Source organism: Centropristis striata, chromosome 5 (assembly GCF_030273125.1).
Source record: "Centropristis striata isolate RG_2023a ecotype Rhode Island chromosome 5, C.striata_1.0, whole genome shotgun sequence".
Taxonomy (NCBI): Eukaryota; Metazoa; Chordata; class Actinopteri; order Perciformes; family Serranidae; genus Centropristis; species Centropristis striata.
Genome location: NC_081521.1, coordinates 27243312 through 27259483, shown reverse-complemented (window position 1 = coordinate 27259483; position 16172 = coordinate 27243312). Strand labels below are relative to the sequence as shown.

Below are 16172 nucleotides of genomic sequence, written 5' to 3'. Positions count from 1 at the left end.
GTCCATCTGTGTCATCCCTATGATGGCAAACAAGCGAGTTTCCTCAGTGTTGAACTGTTTGGTTGTCAGCTCAGCGTTTGCCACGCTGTCTTGACTGCTCTTTTGTTTCACAGCTTTCTACTTGAATTTACATATTTATTTATACAAATCGATTGGGTCGGAGTAGCCGAGCCGACTGTCTGAATTCCATTTTAGCCGAGGAGAAGATTAAAGCTGCTGTCTTTGAGGATTGGCTCTAGTCAAAGCCTGTTGTGTAGTTTATCGATGGATATTGTATATGACCTTGGATTACTTTTAGATCCTTTTGGGGTTTTTTTGCTTTTTGAAGTTTGTAAATAAAAAGAAACATGTTCTAAATAATACTTTTCCTAATTTATTTACACTGATAGTATTATAATAGAATATGTAGTGTCACCCCCACCCCCTTTGTTTCTCCCTCACAGACACACACACACACACACACACACACACACAACCAAACACATAGATTAACTACTTTTACCGTTTTAGAATACCAGAGTATCATTTTCTTTAAAGAACAACCCTATGAAATACAAACAATGGCATATTTATGTAATTTAACACTGTAAACTGCAGCATATTAGATTAAACTTTGCCTGCCCATATTGTCAGTTAGTAATAAGACTTACACTCGACAGGCAGACTTGCAGTAGTATTGCCTAAAGGGACAGTTTACCCACAAAAATTACATTTGCCCCTCAAAAAACATTGGACATTTGGAGTGAACTGTCCCTTTAAGAGCCACAAAATGTACCCAAAAGCCCTAACAGAAAACAGCAACTGTCCTGTATGTCCAATGAGATGGACAAGTTTTGGTGTCTTTTTCTCTGTCCTTGCATTAATAATCAAACATTCATAATAACAGAGTCAGAATATGGATTTCGCTCCAGATAGTCTTTCATTTTGTCAACTGATTTCAAGACCACATTGCAGATAATATCAACTATAATATATAAAACTGTTTTGCATGAAAAAAACTAATATTGTGTAGTTTAAATGATGTTTAACATTTGCATCCCTAAAAAACACAGATGGATGTGGACACTAAATGAAACAAAAAGACATTGCCAATTTACTTTTTTAAACGTGTCTATTATGATATGCCAAATCAGTTACCAACAATCAATTACACTCATATAACTGTCAGTACGTTCAATGCCGTTCCTTTGGGCAGGAATTGGATATTTCTGTTAATACAATATCGTGGTTAGATCAATGGAATGAAACATTGCGGCTGAACTCTGGGTTTAATGTGCACTGATCAGCTTTTCGTTTCCCACTTTAATAAATTGTCACTGACGTAGTGAAGTTTCTGTGTGTGTGACACACCCATGTACAAAAAGATGTTCATTTAAAAATTTAATTTGTCAAATTGAAATCCTTAAAGGCCCAGTGTGTCGGATTTAGGGGGATATAATGGCATGTACATTATTTAATGTTTTTACTAGTGTATAATCCTGAAAATCATTGTGTTTTCAGTAGTCTCTAGAGGCCGCTTCTTCTGCGTTTTTATGTAACCTGATGGCCACTGTAGGTCTGTGCCGTGCTTGGAAAGAGAGGGGAGAGATATTGGATTTGTTGCAATCTGCAACCTCACCTCTAGATGTCACCAAATCCAACACACTGCTCCCTTAAAATCAAACAGAGCAATGAAACTACCAAATTCGTCACCTGACCGCCTTTATTTTGCAGGTTACTTGATTGATTACAACCTCTATTTTTCAGTGAGGCGTGAGATGTCTGAAAGATAACAAGGAGTATGGTTGCTTTGCAGAGACAAATTGCTTGGTTATGGTAGCTCATGAGCTAATTTGCATGTTTATTCAATTGCAGAGCCTGATTATCCGTTTTGGTTTTGTATGTACACCTGTGCTTTCATTAGATCTCATTTGATCCATAACTATTAGCTTCCAATTTACCTTACAATGACTATAATTTGCCAAATTCATACCGTCCATCACCATAGAACTCTGCTTTTAAAATGAAATTGCCTTCCAAATCAAATTTATGAGCCAGAAATAAATGGCAAGTGTTAATATCCCAGCCTGAACACATTATGTACCTTCTGTTTTATAGTCCAAGTTATGTATAAAGGGGCTTGTGTTTGAGCATGCACCATGATCCATAACAAATATCATCACGTGTCTTGGATTGTTTTCTTTTTATATAAGGCGTTTCTGTAAACTCTGAGTGCTGTTCAGTCTGTATCCTCGTTACAACCTGTTTGTATGTGGTTTGTCTTTTTTGTAAATATGATGTGAGTTATGATTGTTCAGAATAAAATAAATGCATTTGTGTTAATGTTGTATCTTTTCATTTACATTGTTACAGCGTGCATTTAGCAAAGGAAGTATAAAAGGAGCAGCTTGTTTCGGGATCAAATGTGCAAATTAAGCTTTCTGAAGTAAAGAATAATATTCCTGGAGGAGTGGACTACAGTCATGAATTTGATGACTTTAGACCTGACAAAATCACCTTTGACTTGCAACTAGGACTTTAACACCAATGACTCGTGACTTGATATCTTCCCCCAAGTCATGTTATATATGTTATAAAAGGGCAACATTTTAACCCAGTTGCTGGGTAACTATTGGACTAGCTACACGTTGGGCCCAACAAGATGGGTTAAATATTCTACCCAAATATGGGTTAACTAATAACTGCCCTGCTGGGTTAATTCTTTATAATTGGGTTATTATTATTTTCAAGTTTTTTTTAATAATAAAACCTGTACAAAAAAGTACTACACGTCTAAACATGCAATATACACAGACTGTAATTTTAGGAATTAAAAAAAACTTTTTCTTTACAATACATATAAAACATCAAAATGCCCAGAATCATGAACAGAATTACCAATTAATATTTCAGTGTACAAGTTCTGCCCAAAACGTGGAATTATAGCAACCTGATGATTTGCAACGTAGTGTAAACATTACGTCAGCACCACTAGTTTTTAACAATTAAGTGAACCTTGTTTTGACAAATTAATGCGAATTTGAAAAAACAATCATCATTTTTGTAAATTTAAAACTTAATGAATTACATTATATTTGTTGAGAGAAGATTATGACTTGTTTATCCTTTCTGGTCAAAGTTGAGGACTTGGGACTTGACTAGGGACTTGAGTGTAAAGAGTCACTTGAGACTTGCAAAGCAATGACTTGGTTCAACATTTGAATGTTACTATACTAAAAACCATAATGATAATATCAAAACAAAGCTAAAGGAAGTGTGTCAGCTAAGATCACATATAAATAATATAATAATTCCACATGAGAGAGCGAGAGATACAACCACAGTGCAGAACAAGCTTATTATGAATTCTAGCTACCAACTAGAGGAGCACTGTCTGAATTATTAAAAGCTAGCAAGACAACTGACAGTGGTGAGAGAAGTAGCATATATTCTGTTTGTTTTTTTAAGTAAAAGTACTGAAGTAAGCTATTATAAGCTAAAGGTATCATGCAGAACGGCTCCTTTCGAGCATATAGCCTATTATTGGCTAATTCACAAGTAGTTTATGTAGCCTTTTACTGCTGATGCAGTTAACTAGGCTAAATAGGCCAATGCTGTTACAAAATATTTATCTGGAAAGTAATTAGTCACCCCAGGTGTCAAATAAATGTAATGCAGTGAATTGTATAATATTTCCCTCTGAACTGCAGTTTAAATATAGAGTAGGCCTAAAATAAATTAAATTAGATAGGTGAAGTATTAACCTCAAAATTGCACTGAAGTAAAATTCTTGAGTGTAGCTGCTCTTCAGAACAGGCAGCTAAGACTCACCTATCAGGTCTGAATAACTTTCTGTTGACAACGTGGTCGATTTGAGGTGTTAATGTACTTAGATGCGTCATTTGTTGAGAACTCTGTTTCCCTGGGAAAAAAATCATGCAAGGAAAACAAGCCCCTATTTAATTACCTGAGGGAAACAGGACTTAAAGAGAAAATTTAGTTATGTATTTAATTATTTATATTTGTAAAATGCTATTAGTTGTTTTTTTGTTTCCCCTTTTTCCTGTTAAATCATTTATTTATCTTGATTTTATTATTATTATTATTATAACTTTTTTTTTTTTATTTTGTTTTTTTTTATCAGTATTATTATTTTCTCTCCTTAATTTCCTGTCAGTCTACTGCTCCACGCTCCAGTCCAGTAGGTGGCGGTAATGCACCTGTACGTTGGTCTGCCAACCGCCAATAAAACTCAAAAGAAGAAGAAAAACAACAACAAGAACAAGAACAAGAACAAGAACAAGAAGAAGAAGAAGAAGAACTCTGTTTCCCGTGATGCTCTGGTGTTAAACCCTTACGTGACTTGACGCTTTTTTCACCGATTGTTGATGACGACGGCAGACAGCGCAGGTCAGGAGCTGAGTGGTGTTACAGGGAGGAGGAGCGCCTGCCAGCAGAACATATTTTCTCTCCGGCGACCTGCTCTCAAAAGACGGAAGAACAATACGATAACCGAATGAAGCTAAGCTAGTGGGAAAACCTTTGGACTATAGGCGAGTTGACGCAGGTTCAAGAAACGCCTCTAACATTGTTTTGAAGGCCTGTTGCTAGTTACAGGGAATCCTCGGGCTAACCCGGCAGACACCGGGCCGAGAGAGCGCAGGGGACCTGGACAGGAGCTCCCTACGTTGGTTTGTCGACCAGGTTTTACTGACCCTGGCTGCTTTATCTTATAATAAAACAAAGACGTGACCTCTCCTGCTCTTCTGTGGCCGTTATGAATCAGCGTAACTCCAAACGCTCACAGTTTGACAGCTAGCTAACATTAGCTCTCCTGTGTTTACAAGCTAGCTCAGCTCACATCGATTGAAAAAGTTGATAGTAAGGTGTTTGTTTTAGGTGGGATTTGCATATTTGGGTGCTACCACCCGCTTGCTAGCTGGTGATTTGTATCCTTGTTGTACTTCTCTCTATTCCGACTGAAGGTCGCCAGCCAGGCAGCCAGATCAAAAGGTCTCCTTAGTAAGGTTATCACATCTCCGGGCTTATCTACTGCAGCACAAAGTTTGTTGCCTTGTTTGAAGGGAAGGAATTTACTTCACTGAGTTGATTTCCAAAGCTACGTTTATCCATTTGAAAGACTGTATCCCGGATGAAGGCTCCCAGAGAAGAGTGGATTTTGGTGCTGTCAGGACTTACAGGTGTCACCTGTTCTTCTTGGCATTATTAATCTCTCACGGCATCCAACATCTGCTGCACCAGAAGCAACTGATCTGCTGTCTTGCTCTCTTGAGCTGATTTGCTCAAGAAGGATCAAAAATAGACCACAATGAATCGTTACCTGCCGGTGGCTCGACAGCACTTCCTGGCTGCCCTTGCCAGCACCAGTGTGGTGGTAAAAAGTATAAGTGCTGTGGTGGTTCTGCTCTATCTGTTGTCATGGGCTGTCGACACTCCATACGCACTCGGGGTGACCCCAGGATACCTTTTTCCACCCAACTTCTGGGTGTGGACACTAGTGACCCATGGGGTGGTGGAGCAGCACATCTGGGGTGTGGCGGCCAATGTGGGGACAGTCATGGCCTGTGGGCGCCTGCTGGAGCCTCTGTGGGGGGCTCTGGAGCTCCTGATTTTTTTTGCAGTGGTTAACATCTCAGCAGGCCTCCTGGTAGGCCTCTCCTACCTCCTCACCTATGTTGCCACCTTTGACCTGGACTACCTGTTTGATGTTCGTGCCTACGGAGCAGCCGGGTTCCTGGGAGGTGTCCTGGTGGCGCTGAAGCAGACCATGGGGGATACTACAGTGCTCAGAGTGCCACAGGTAAGACTAACAAATACCAAAAATCATCTGCATTGATGCTTATTGGCAAGGGGTATCCTCCTCTGTGGAGCCTGTGAATAAATCCAGACCGAGGAGGAGTGGGACAACAAAGTTAAACTGAGAGTGTAACCCGACAAGAATGTAAACAGCACTGGAAACCTAACCACTAGTCTCTGAAATATGTAAATAAACAAACCGTCACATAACTGCCATCACACATCAATGATACCCTCAGACATATTCACAAAATAGTGGAATATGTGCAGATTTCATAATGGATACAAATAGAGTAAGGACAGGAAGATGTAAAGGCAAAGTGATCCAGATCCTTTGCCTTGATATACGCACGACTTGTAAATGACATAAGTTACAAAAACATTTGTGTCTGACAGTTTTAGAAGCACTGAAAATATACTGAATACTTTTAGCTGAAAGGGAAGCATATAGTTTCAAGTGTAGCTTTTAAAACTAAGGTTAATAGAGTGGTATACACATTTACTCCCTTTCCACCAGTGTATTCAAATTTTGTTGGATTGGAGAATGCTTGTTTATTTGTGCTGGAAATCCACGTGTTAAAGCCCATGATGTTTGTTTTTTCTTCTGATGTTCAGAGGTGTAGCATCCAGTCACCTTTGAGGCTCTAGTTTGTGGTTTTGCATTAAAGCATCCAGTTATGTATTTTTAAGCCCTTTACTAACACATTGGTGAAATACGCCTAACTGGGTGATATGGCTTAAATCTTCTATATTGGTAATTTTGTATTCTAATAATATAATACAGTATATCATGATATACTTTGTAGCATATTTTCAGGCCATTCATTGCTGTTTATGAAATAGCCACATTGTATGAATATTCCATAGTGTAAACAAAACAGGACTTCAATGGGTCGCTCCAGCTTTGGTCCCACGTGGAAGAAACAGAATGTAAAGCGGTTGCTGTTTTGCAATAGCGAGGATGTACGAAAAACAAAAAAATATATATGATAGACATTTACTTGTCAACTACATGATGATATATATCATCAAAATGATGTAAAAGGTATTAAATTTATATTTTTCTAAATAGTTTCAGTTTTGCAGTTTAACTACAATACACTGGCGCTTTACATTTTGATTCTTGCATGTAAAAGCAAAGCCAGAGCAATGAAAATATGAAAATTACCTGTACTCAAGATTTCGCCATATTGTTCCGCCCTACTATTGCCATAACAACACCACAAACTGCAGGTTTAAAAAATATATCAAACAAATGTATATCTACGGCAGGACTTTGTAGAGAAAAGTCTCCGTTTTTGTGAATAATACTGTGTCTATTCAGTGGGATGACTTGCAAGATTCTTGTATCGTGATCTTATGCTATGAGAAGAAAAGTTGTTTTTATTTATTTATTTTATAAACTCTTGTTACATTCCAGTAGTGCTTCCTTCCTTTTTTTTTAATGGTGTGGTATGGTAATAGCGTTTCTCATTTCATGAGCACACACACATACTGTATGTGTCAAATTCAAATACAGTGATCATGGCGTTGTATTAAAGCCATATAAGACAGTGGTTTATAGGCTGTTGAGTGTTCACTTGGTTTGTGTTGTCACGTTCAGACATGTGATTGTCTTCCAAATTTGGACTACAGTGTGATCTGTTAATTTCCATTTTCAAGATTAAATCTGATGCTCTGCTACAGAGCAGCTTACACTGAGTATCCAGATAAGGGCTTAATTTTTCGAGGAAACACACATTAGCTACACATTCCTAATGTGTCATTTAGAACTACCAGGCCACTCTGCTTTAGTTGCTTTATTTTTTTGCATTTTGTGTTTGTTATGAGTTTGTGTAAAGCTGGGTTACTTCAGTCTAATCTCCGTCCTCTCGGCTGAGCAGGTTACTAGATGTGCTCCATCAAACGCTGGTACATTTTGGTTATGACTCCGCCTGCTACCCTGGCATGTAACCAACTATTGTTTGGTGTTCCAGTTGAACTTGAGTGAATAGTGGGAACTGGCAGCCACAGTGGTCTGCAGACAAATTAGTAGCTGTCTCTGTGCCTGATTATTTTTGTTCATTTGAACTGAACTAAAATCTGTCTCTTCCTCCCCTCTCAGGTGAGACTCAAAGCAGCACCGGCTTTGGTCCTCCTCCTCCTGGCCTTACTGCGCCTGTCGGGTCTGCTCGACAGCTCTGCTCCCCTGGCTGCATACAGCTTTGGTGCCCTGTCCGGCTGGGTCTACCTACGCTTCTACCAGAGGCACAGCCGTGGCCGCGGGGATATGTCGGACCACTTTGCCTTTGCTAGTTTCTTCCCTGAGGCGCTTCAGCCGGCCGTGGGGCTGCTGGCAGGGCTGGTCCACGCTGCCCTGGTCAAGGTGAAGGTTTGCAGGAAGATGGTGAAGAGATACGACGTGGGGGCGCCTTCATCTATCACTATCAGTCTGCCAGGGACGGACCCACAAGATGCAGAAAGGAGGAGGTGAGTCAGAATAAAAAAGAGTGAAATATATCTGCATACTCACGAACTGATGTCAATAGCATAACATTAGCTTTTTACTTCTGTCGGCTGCATTAACTCTTCAAACTTCATAAAAGTGGTGTTCATTTGTGAAGATTATCCTGCTGAGCAAAACGTGTATTTATTCTTTAAATAGTTCAGTGTAACTTCTAAATTAAGTATCTGTGCCATTAAATACACAGGGTTGGTCACTGTGTCATTATTGTGGTACCAGTTTGACTGGTTTTACTCTGCCCTAATGGTCTAAATGTGGTTGAAGAAGCATTAAATACTGAATACTTTTGGTAAATAATAATTATTCAATTTTCTTTGAACAGTCTCTCAAAAAAGTCCATTTACTAAGTAGCTTTCTGTGATATCACATAATGTTTAACAGCAAAATATTGTTTAATAAAATAGGTTCAGTGCAACCACTCTTACGAGAAAAACCCATTGAGTAATGAGTAATATAAAATATACACACACACACCCATATAGTCAAATAAATGCTCCAGTCAAAGACAAAAAACAGTATTGCTTTTAGTTGTATTTACTCAGGTAAAGTTCATTGAGCCTCTTCTTGTCATATTCCTCAACAGTTCATACTTGTTCATGCAAGCAAACACACTCACTGACACTCTCAAGCTGTCAGAGGTTGTTTTATCCCCTCCTGTTCCATTGTCTAACAAACACACTTCCAAGATGCCATACAGATTCAATTACAGATAGGTGTCACTGCTGTCTCACACATACACACAGACCTGTGCTCCTGTCATTGGAACGGTAATTTTATACACATTCTTTGATATCTCAGTGGGGATCCCTGGTGTCTAAATGGTTAAAGTGCATATCACATGACAAAAACTTCATAGTTTAAGGCTTGGCAATAAAGTGATATATATTGTCAAAACAAGATAAAAATGTGTCTTGATATAGTGACTGTCAAATAAAGCCAAAGAAATACTATTTTAAAACGTATAAATGGAAACATATTAAAGGACATTTAAAAATGGCCTCTACCTTTCCAACTGAACACTTACACGGCTGCATATGTTCAGCAACTTCCCAGCTGGAAAAGGTTATGACATCAAGAATGAATTGCTGCATTTCTATCCAGAAACTGGTCAAACTTGTTATGTTATCTTATCTTCTGGGTAGTGTTTCCTTCTCCAGTATGATGCATATTAAATAAATATAGCTAAGGCCTCTATAAATCCTTGATTTTGATAAGCTGGTGATTGAGAGGTCTGCCGTCTGCTGATTGGTAAATTAATCTTCTGGTGATGATTTGGAACATAAGTGGTATTTCTCCAGGATTAAGTGGGGAGATTGAATTAACAAATGATGAATTTTGTCCCAAAAAACGGCATCATTCATTTGATAAATTGCCTATTCTTCTTCTGACTGACAGTATCAGCAAAAAGTATATCATAGGGTTGTATACTGAACTCTGTACTTTTGAGGGTAAGTCCGATTTACGTTGGTACTACCGATTTTAAATCAATCTGTACCTGAGAGCGCACCTGGTTGAGACAGTAATTGTTTTTTCAAAGCACGTTAGCACAATAATTTGAGGGAAAACTATGTGGAAAGTTATTTACCATGCTTGCTGTCATTTATGGTCACGCCAATATCTCTGTCCCCTTCTCTTCCTCCTCCACACACACACAGACATGCACACGCGAGTGCATGCAGTAGAAAAGCTGAGGGTGAAAGAGAGCAAACAACATTATGTCGATCCTGTAACGTGTCACAGTGTATGAGAGCAATAGCGTGCCTAAAGTCTGGTTACACTTTTCAAAACTGCACACAGAAAATGATCCCTGCAATATAATGTAATACAATATAACTGCGAGCTGAAATCGATCACATGCACACCTCCTCTGAGCACACTATGCCATGGTGACAGACTGACAGCCAGGTTGAAATTACAATTTTGTTATTAAACAGAGTAAACACTGTAAAAAGGTACTGTTCCGTTCCAAATTCAAATTCAAATGTTACCGGTACACAACCATAGTTCTTAACTTTATGTTATGTTCAGGATGTTATGTTTGTATAACAAATGGGGGATTACTTGTATAACTTGTTTCATACCATGATGGAAGCATTGGCTGAGAGAGGAGAGTACACAGGAGAACTAAAACAATCACAAACAGGTTTCCCTTCTTGTGCAGCAATACCTTTTTCATCTTGTCTTTGTTTATTATGGGATATATAAAATGATAGAACTCTATTTCTCTCCCTTCCAGACAACTGGCCCTCAAGGCTCTGAATGAACGTCTAAAGCGCGTGGAGGACCAGTCCGCCTGGCCCAGCATGGATGACGAGGAAGACGATGACGACGACGAGGTCAGAACCGACACACAGCCGCTCCTCCCGGGTGGGCGCGACGCTTCCTCTATGCCAAGACCAGCAGGGGGAGCCGTCGGCGCCTCTCTCTCCTCCACCTCCTCGTCCTCGATGTCACAGAGCAGCGGAGGGCCATCCACAGGCGGAGCACAGCACCCGGAGTCCAGCATTATCAGCTTCGAGGACGCACCTTCTAGATCGTAACAAATAGAACACACGTGTAAAAGATACGCACGCTCTGATCGGTGTCACTGGCAGGTATACTAGTGTATTCAGCGTCCCTGGCTAGTATACGAGTATGTTCAGCGACAGTAGGTATACACTCGATATTGCACACAGACAGACACACACACACATATTCATAAATGCTACATTAACACACTGTTAATGTCATCCTGAAGCCCAAGGCGGTGGTAACTGTACAGTGCTTTCAGTTCAGACATGGTTGTAAAGGCTTAGTGTAGTTGGGCAAACTGGACTCTAAATTCTTCTCTTCCTTCCTGCATACAACCTAAAGTCAACCAGAATTTCTGTCTTGTCTGGATTTAATCCCAACTCGCAGCGCTCGGTTTACTGCTTCATGTGTCTCTTTCTCTTGCTTTCTAAATAAATAACAAAATGGGTGTACAATATTATTTTTTATTTTTTTTTGGAGCAGCCATTGTTGTTCTCCGATTGCCTGTCAGTGACAGAGACTTACGCTGACTTCTTGATGAAAGGCCAACTGTACGCGCACCAGTTTGAGAAGCGCTGGAAAAAATGGCTGCAACTGACATTTCGTTTTTGGTTCACTGGTTTTCGATACGCGACCAGTTGTGTAACAGAGGAAGCACGACTCAGCAGAGGTGATGGACTGCTGCAGGTGCGTCCTGCCGGTGATACAAAACTTCACATATGAAGAGGTGCCAGGAAGAAAGAATTTCCCGGACCAGGTTCTTACGCCGCCTGGTGTCTCTCTGGAGCAGCAGGCAGAGAAATGGACCGTGTACTTTTTTATCCGCCTTTTATCGTTCAATTGGAGATTTCTTTCCTTCTGGGTTGTTCATGACTAAACAAAATCAAAAACACATTTTATTTCTGTGCACTAACTAACGGTGTTAGACGCACACACAGATCTGTGGATGATTATGATTCTTGTTTTACGAGTTATGGGTCGATTATATTTTTTTAGGTTAATATCAAGCCTATCCCTGGAGCATCATCCCATACACTTCCACCTTCTCGGGTGTGAAATACGAGAATCAGCAATAGCTATTCAAGTTTCTGAGTACATGTGATAGAGAGAAGTGCTGGCTGGTTGTGTTTGGCGCTATTACAAATGCAGAGAAGTGCAGGAGAAGGGTAGAGGGCGGACGTGACGGTTATGCACAGACTGCAGTTTTTTTTAGAGTTTCAGATTCAGAGTTTGTATCTGTGCTCTGTCAAATATGTTGTGTCTCAGACTCCTGAGGATAAATGACTCCACAGACAGCGGGCGCCTGCATTGATCAGTCATCAGCCTGGCTAGGATTTCCCAGTCGCATCCTTTACACTCGCAACATCTTTCATTTCTTAACTCATGCCAAGCAGGGCCAGTGGTGAATCATTATCTAGGGAGGTTGATGGGCAGCTAAATTGTTTCCTCCAAACCACTTCATAAATTCTATGCAGACCAAAAGGTCAGTGATTCATTCATTTTGCAGACTCGTCGCTGTAGATGTCACAGTCTATTACAGTCATGATCAAAACATTGAATTCCCCATTTCTCACCTGTCCTTGTTGATTAAAGCCAGTCACAGCCAATAATTTATTTCAGACCTTGCGATCACAGCGATGACAAATGGATAAATTGCTTTTGAACTTGTGAACTCGACAGGGTTGATAACGTTTCCAAATTTTAAAAAAATTCTATAACAAGGAGCATAAAGTATGTAACGTTGCTCACTTCATCCTTTGCCCTGCAGAGGTCTCGTCAGTTTGTGAAGGAGTTTCTGCAACAACAGGCCCAATATATGAAGTTGCCAATGCTTTTATTTCACACACACTCTTGGAAACTAAAATGACAAGTGCCATTTGGTTTTTATTTAACTCATTACCTAAGCAGATGGCTTCCTTCAGAAGCATTACAAATGAAGAATTTCAAATCTGGAAACTACACAAAAATGTTTGAATTAAATACAGAAATGTGTTGTTACATGTTTAATTCAAATACAAAGCAGTTCTGTTTTTCCTTTTTAATAATATATTTGTTTTTTGACAAATATTCTTGCAGCGGCCTTACTGATCAATTTATTTGCCACTGGCTTACACTAAATTTAAAAATAAATCAGCTGGTTACTTGTAGCATCTCCATAATATATCCTCTTCAGTGTCTGCCCACAAGTAGTGGCCTGTGTGATTTTGGGATTGGATATGTTCCAAATATGAGTACCCAGAAATATTTTTAATGCTTATCAACAATCTTATTTAATACCCCAGGAACACTATGTAACGGTTTTATTGGAATTTGTCAAATGGAAACAAAATGTTAAAAGAAACAGTTATGTAAGTCTGGTTCCTGGTCAGTTTTCTCTGAGTGGTTCAGTGGAAACCTTCAGCCCACAGACTTTAACTTGGCTGACACATTAAAAAGTGCAGTTTTGAGGAAGAAAATCACAAGATTCACTTTTTGACAGATAGCGGTGTGGTGTGCAAAGCTGTGGAATGAGCGATAATGTCACCAGTGTATGAACATGTGCTTCTGGGAAAACACCTGATGAATTGAAAAAAAGTCACATTAGCTGTCTGATATTCAAACTTGCAATGACTTTTGTTTTATCACCCCTTCCTAACTCCATGCTGATGCTTTAAAATTGACAGTGTATCCCAGATTTATGTTAGGAAGTACGGCAGATTCAGATTCAATGTGTAGAGTTTGCTTAAGTCCAAGCAATGATAAACGGTTGCTTTTCCCCTGATGGAAAGGTGTTATGTATGGGAAGTGATAAGCCATATTAGAGTGAAATTCTGTGTGATCTATCCTGTGTTTCTTCTTGTTCCTTCTGCTCATTTTACTGTGCTCTTATTTTGGCAACAAGATGTTTACGTTGGATGAGTGGGGGCCATTCTTTTAATTAAATATGAATGAGCTGAAGGGAATGAGAGCTGAGTAAAATCCAGCATCAGAGTGCAGAAGGTTGAGCTGCAGTCAGATATCTCGCTCCACTACAAACCGCTTTTTACCATCAAAAGTATTCACAGTAGCGATGGAAGAAAAGTGTCAATACAAACCCATACATACAGTAATTACAGCATAATCACAGTTTTATGGTGTCATTCTCTTAGTATTTTAATTGCAAGTTACTCTCCTTTTTCATTGTAGCTGCTGGCACAACTCCGCTTGAATCCCACAAAAAAACAGCAGTGTTGCAAAACACATTCTGAACATGGCTGCCTGATGACAACTGTGAAGTTGTGTAATCCGGTAAAGTTATGTTATAGTTGGCATTCTGAGGTTTCACGTCGAGCCTGGTCACTCTGACTTCCAGCCAAACCTCCACTCTTCATCCCTGTTCCCTTTTGTTTTTCTGTGTTTGCATATGTTCTGGCTGTAAACATCCTCAAAGAGAAGAATTGATTGCAGTCATGTTCCGTCTGTGTGAATAATGCCAGTTTACAGTTGCTGTTGACAAACTAGAAAAAGCCACATGCGAGGATAATGAGAGGTGTGACTGGGTTTGTCAGTGGCCAAACCCTTAAAGTCAATGAACAAGCATTTAATTGCTGCAATTGTAATGTGGCTTTGTACGCGGTTCATAACTGTTTTGTTCTGTACACCTATTTCATTATTAAAGATACACCACATGCACGTGCTTTCTCAGTTTTACCCAAACAATTAGATTTTCCCTGGTTGGTTTCCTGTCAAAGTGGAGGTCCAGTTCAAGTAATTTTTCATGCAAAAATGGCAGAAAAAGCTGTTTTTAGCTTCTCAAACAGAGAGTTTGAGATTTTCTGCTTTGATCTGTTTTATTAAACTGAATTTCTTTGGGTTTTAAACTGACAAAACCAGACATTTAAAGACATTACCTTAGATTTGAAAACTGGGATGGACATTTTCACTATGTCCTGACATTTTAAAGACCAAATACTTGATCAAGAAATTATTTATTTATTTATTGATAATAAAAATAATCATTAGTTACAACTCTACTTGAATTAATAAGATTTTAATGTAGCAACACTTGCAAGTCCAAAAACGAATAAAAGCAGTTATTGGATTGCTTCATCAAGTCAAGAGTTTAGGAACGTGACTACATCAGCCTGACATAAAATTAATTAATTTTAAGGTATATTCACATATTCTAGTAGCTTGAACAGGTGACAAAACACCTTTCTAAATCTAATTGTTTGGTAAAATAGTGACTTTTGGAGTAACACCGGTCACCAGAACTGGTGGATGAAAGCTGTTTGCCCTCAAATGAATGACAGATTACACTAGTATTGCTCAGTTTTTGTATCCTGATTGCAAAGGTGGTCATTCACAGAAAGGTTTTTCCTTTTTTAAATATAGCTTTCACTACTTTCACTTTCCTTATCTGTCCCTACTTTTGCACCAACAGTTCAAACTAATGATCTCTCTCTCTCTCTCTCTCTCTCTCTCTCTCTCTCTCTCTCTCTCCATGCACTGTGGCTGTTGCACAGACTTTTCTGTTTTAGTTTTCAGATATATTTCTTTATCTCTATATGAAATAAAAGATGATTGTATGAAATTAAAAGAAGTGTTTCAGTCTTGATTGTGTTTCTGGTGTGAAATTAGCAAACTGAAATGTAATTCAAAAACACACTTTTCCCAGTATTTACAGGTGGGGTTACCAGGCATCACATGGTCAATCAGTCTCTTGACAGTTATCTTTTAATCAAACACTCTAGACTTTATGATGCATAGGATTTTGCACCTGCCTTATTGTATTGGTATGACGGAAAATTATGTACCGTAATGTAAAGAAATACTATTTAAACAAGCAGAACTGAACGGGCCCTCGCAGTACATGCATGTCGGGGCATGCTGCCGTCGGGGTGTGTGCGTTACAGGGGCCAGTCTACACCACCCCTATGAATTTCATTGCCTTAAGTGTTATAGTGTTTTTATTTTGTTGTACAATTTTTATTTATTTATACAGACTAAAAAATAATGTTCTATATATTTTTCAGTATTTTTTAATATCAAGAATATCGTTATCGTGAAAATACTCTGAAATATTGTGATAATCTTTTAGGACCATATCGCCCACCCCTAATGTACATTTACTCAAGTACTGGACTTAAAGTAAAATTTTGAGGTACTTTTATGTACATTTTATGTAACTTTATACTTCTACTCCACTACATTTTGAGACATATATTGTACTTTTTATTCCTCTACATTTAGCTGACAGCTTTAGTTACTTTTTAGGTCAAGATTTAAAATGAAAAACATGATACATTTAAAATGATTACCCATTTTTATAAATTAAACCACTCAAAAGTTTATTAGGTAGTTAAAATGAGCGGAGTGGAGTCATTTCACAGTGTGGTATTAG

The 16172-nt window shown here is 38.8% G+C and overlaps 1 protein-coding gene across 1 annotated transcript; it reads left to right on the top strand.

The window, feature by feature from the left end:
- The first annotated feature begins 4277 nt into the window (after positions 1-4277).
- On the top strand, positions 4278-14461 carry tmem115 (transmembrane protein 115). The gene is made up of 3 exons (XM_059333382.1): positions 4278-5800; positions 7901-8265; positions 10536-14461. Exons 1-3 carry the CDS (start codon positions 5309-5311, stop codon positions 10837-10839), a joined length of 1161 nt encoding a protein of 386 aa, XP_059189365.1. The 5' UTR covers positions 4278-5308; the 3' UTR covers positions 10840-14461.
- Positions 14462-16172: the final 1711 nt, after the last annotated feature.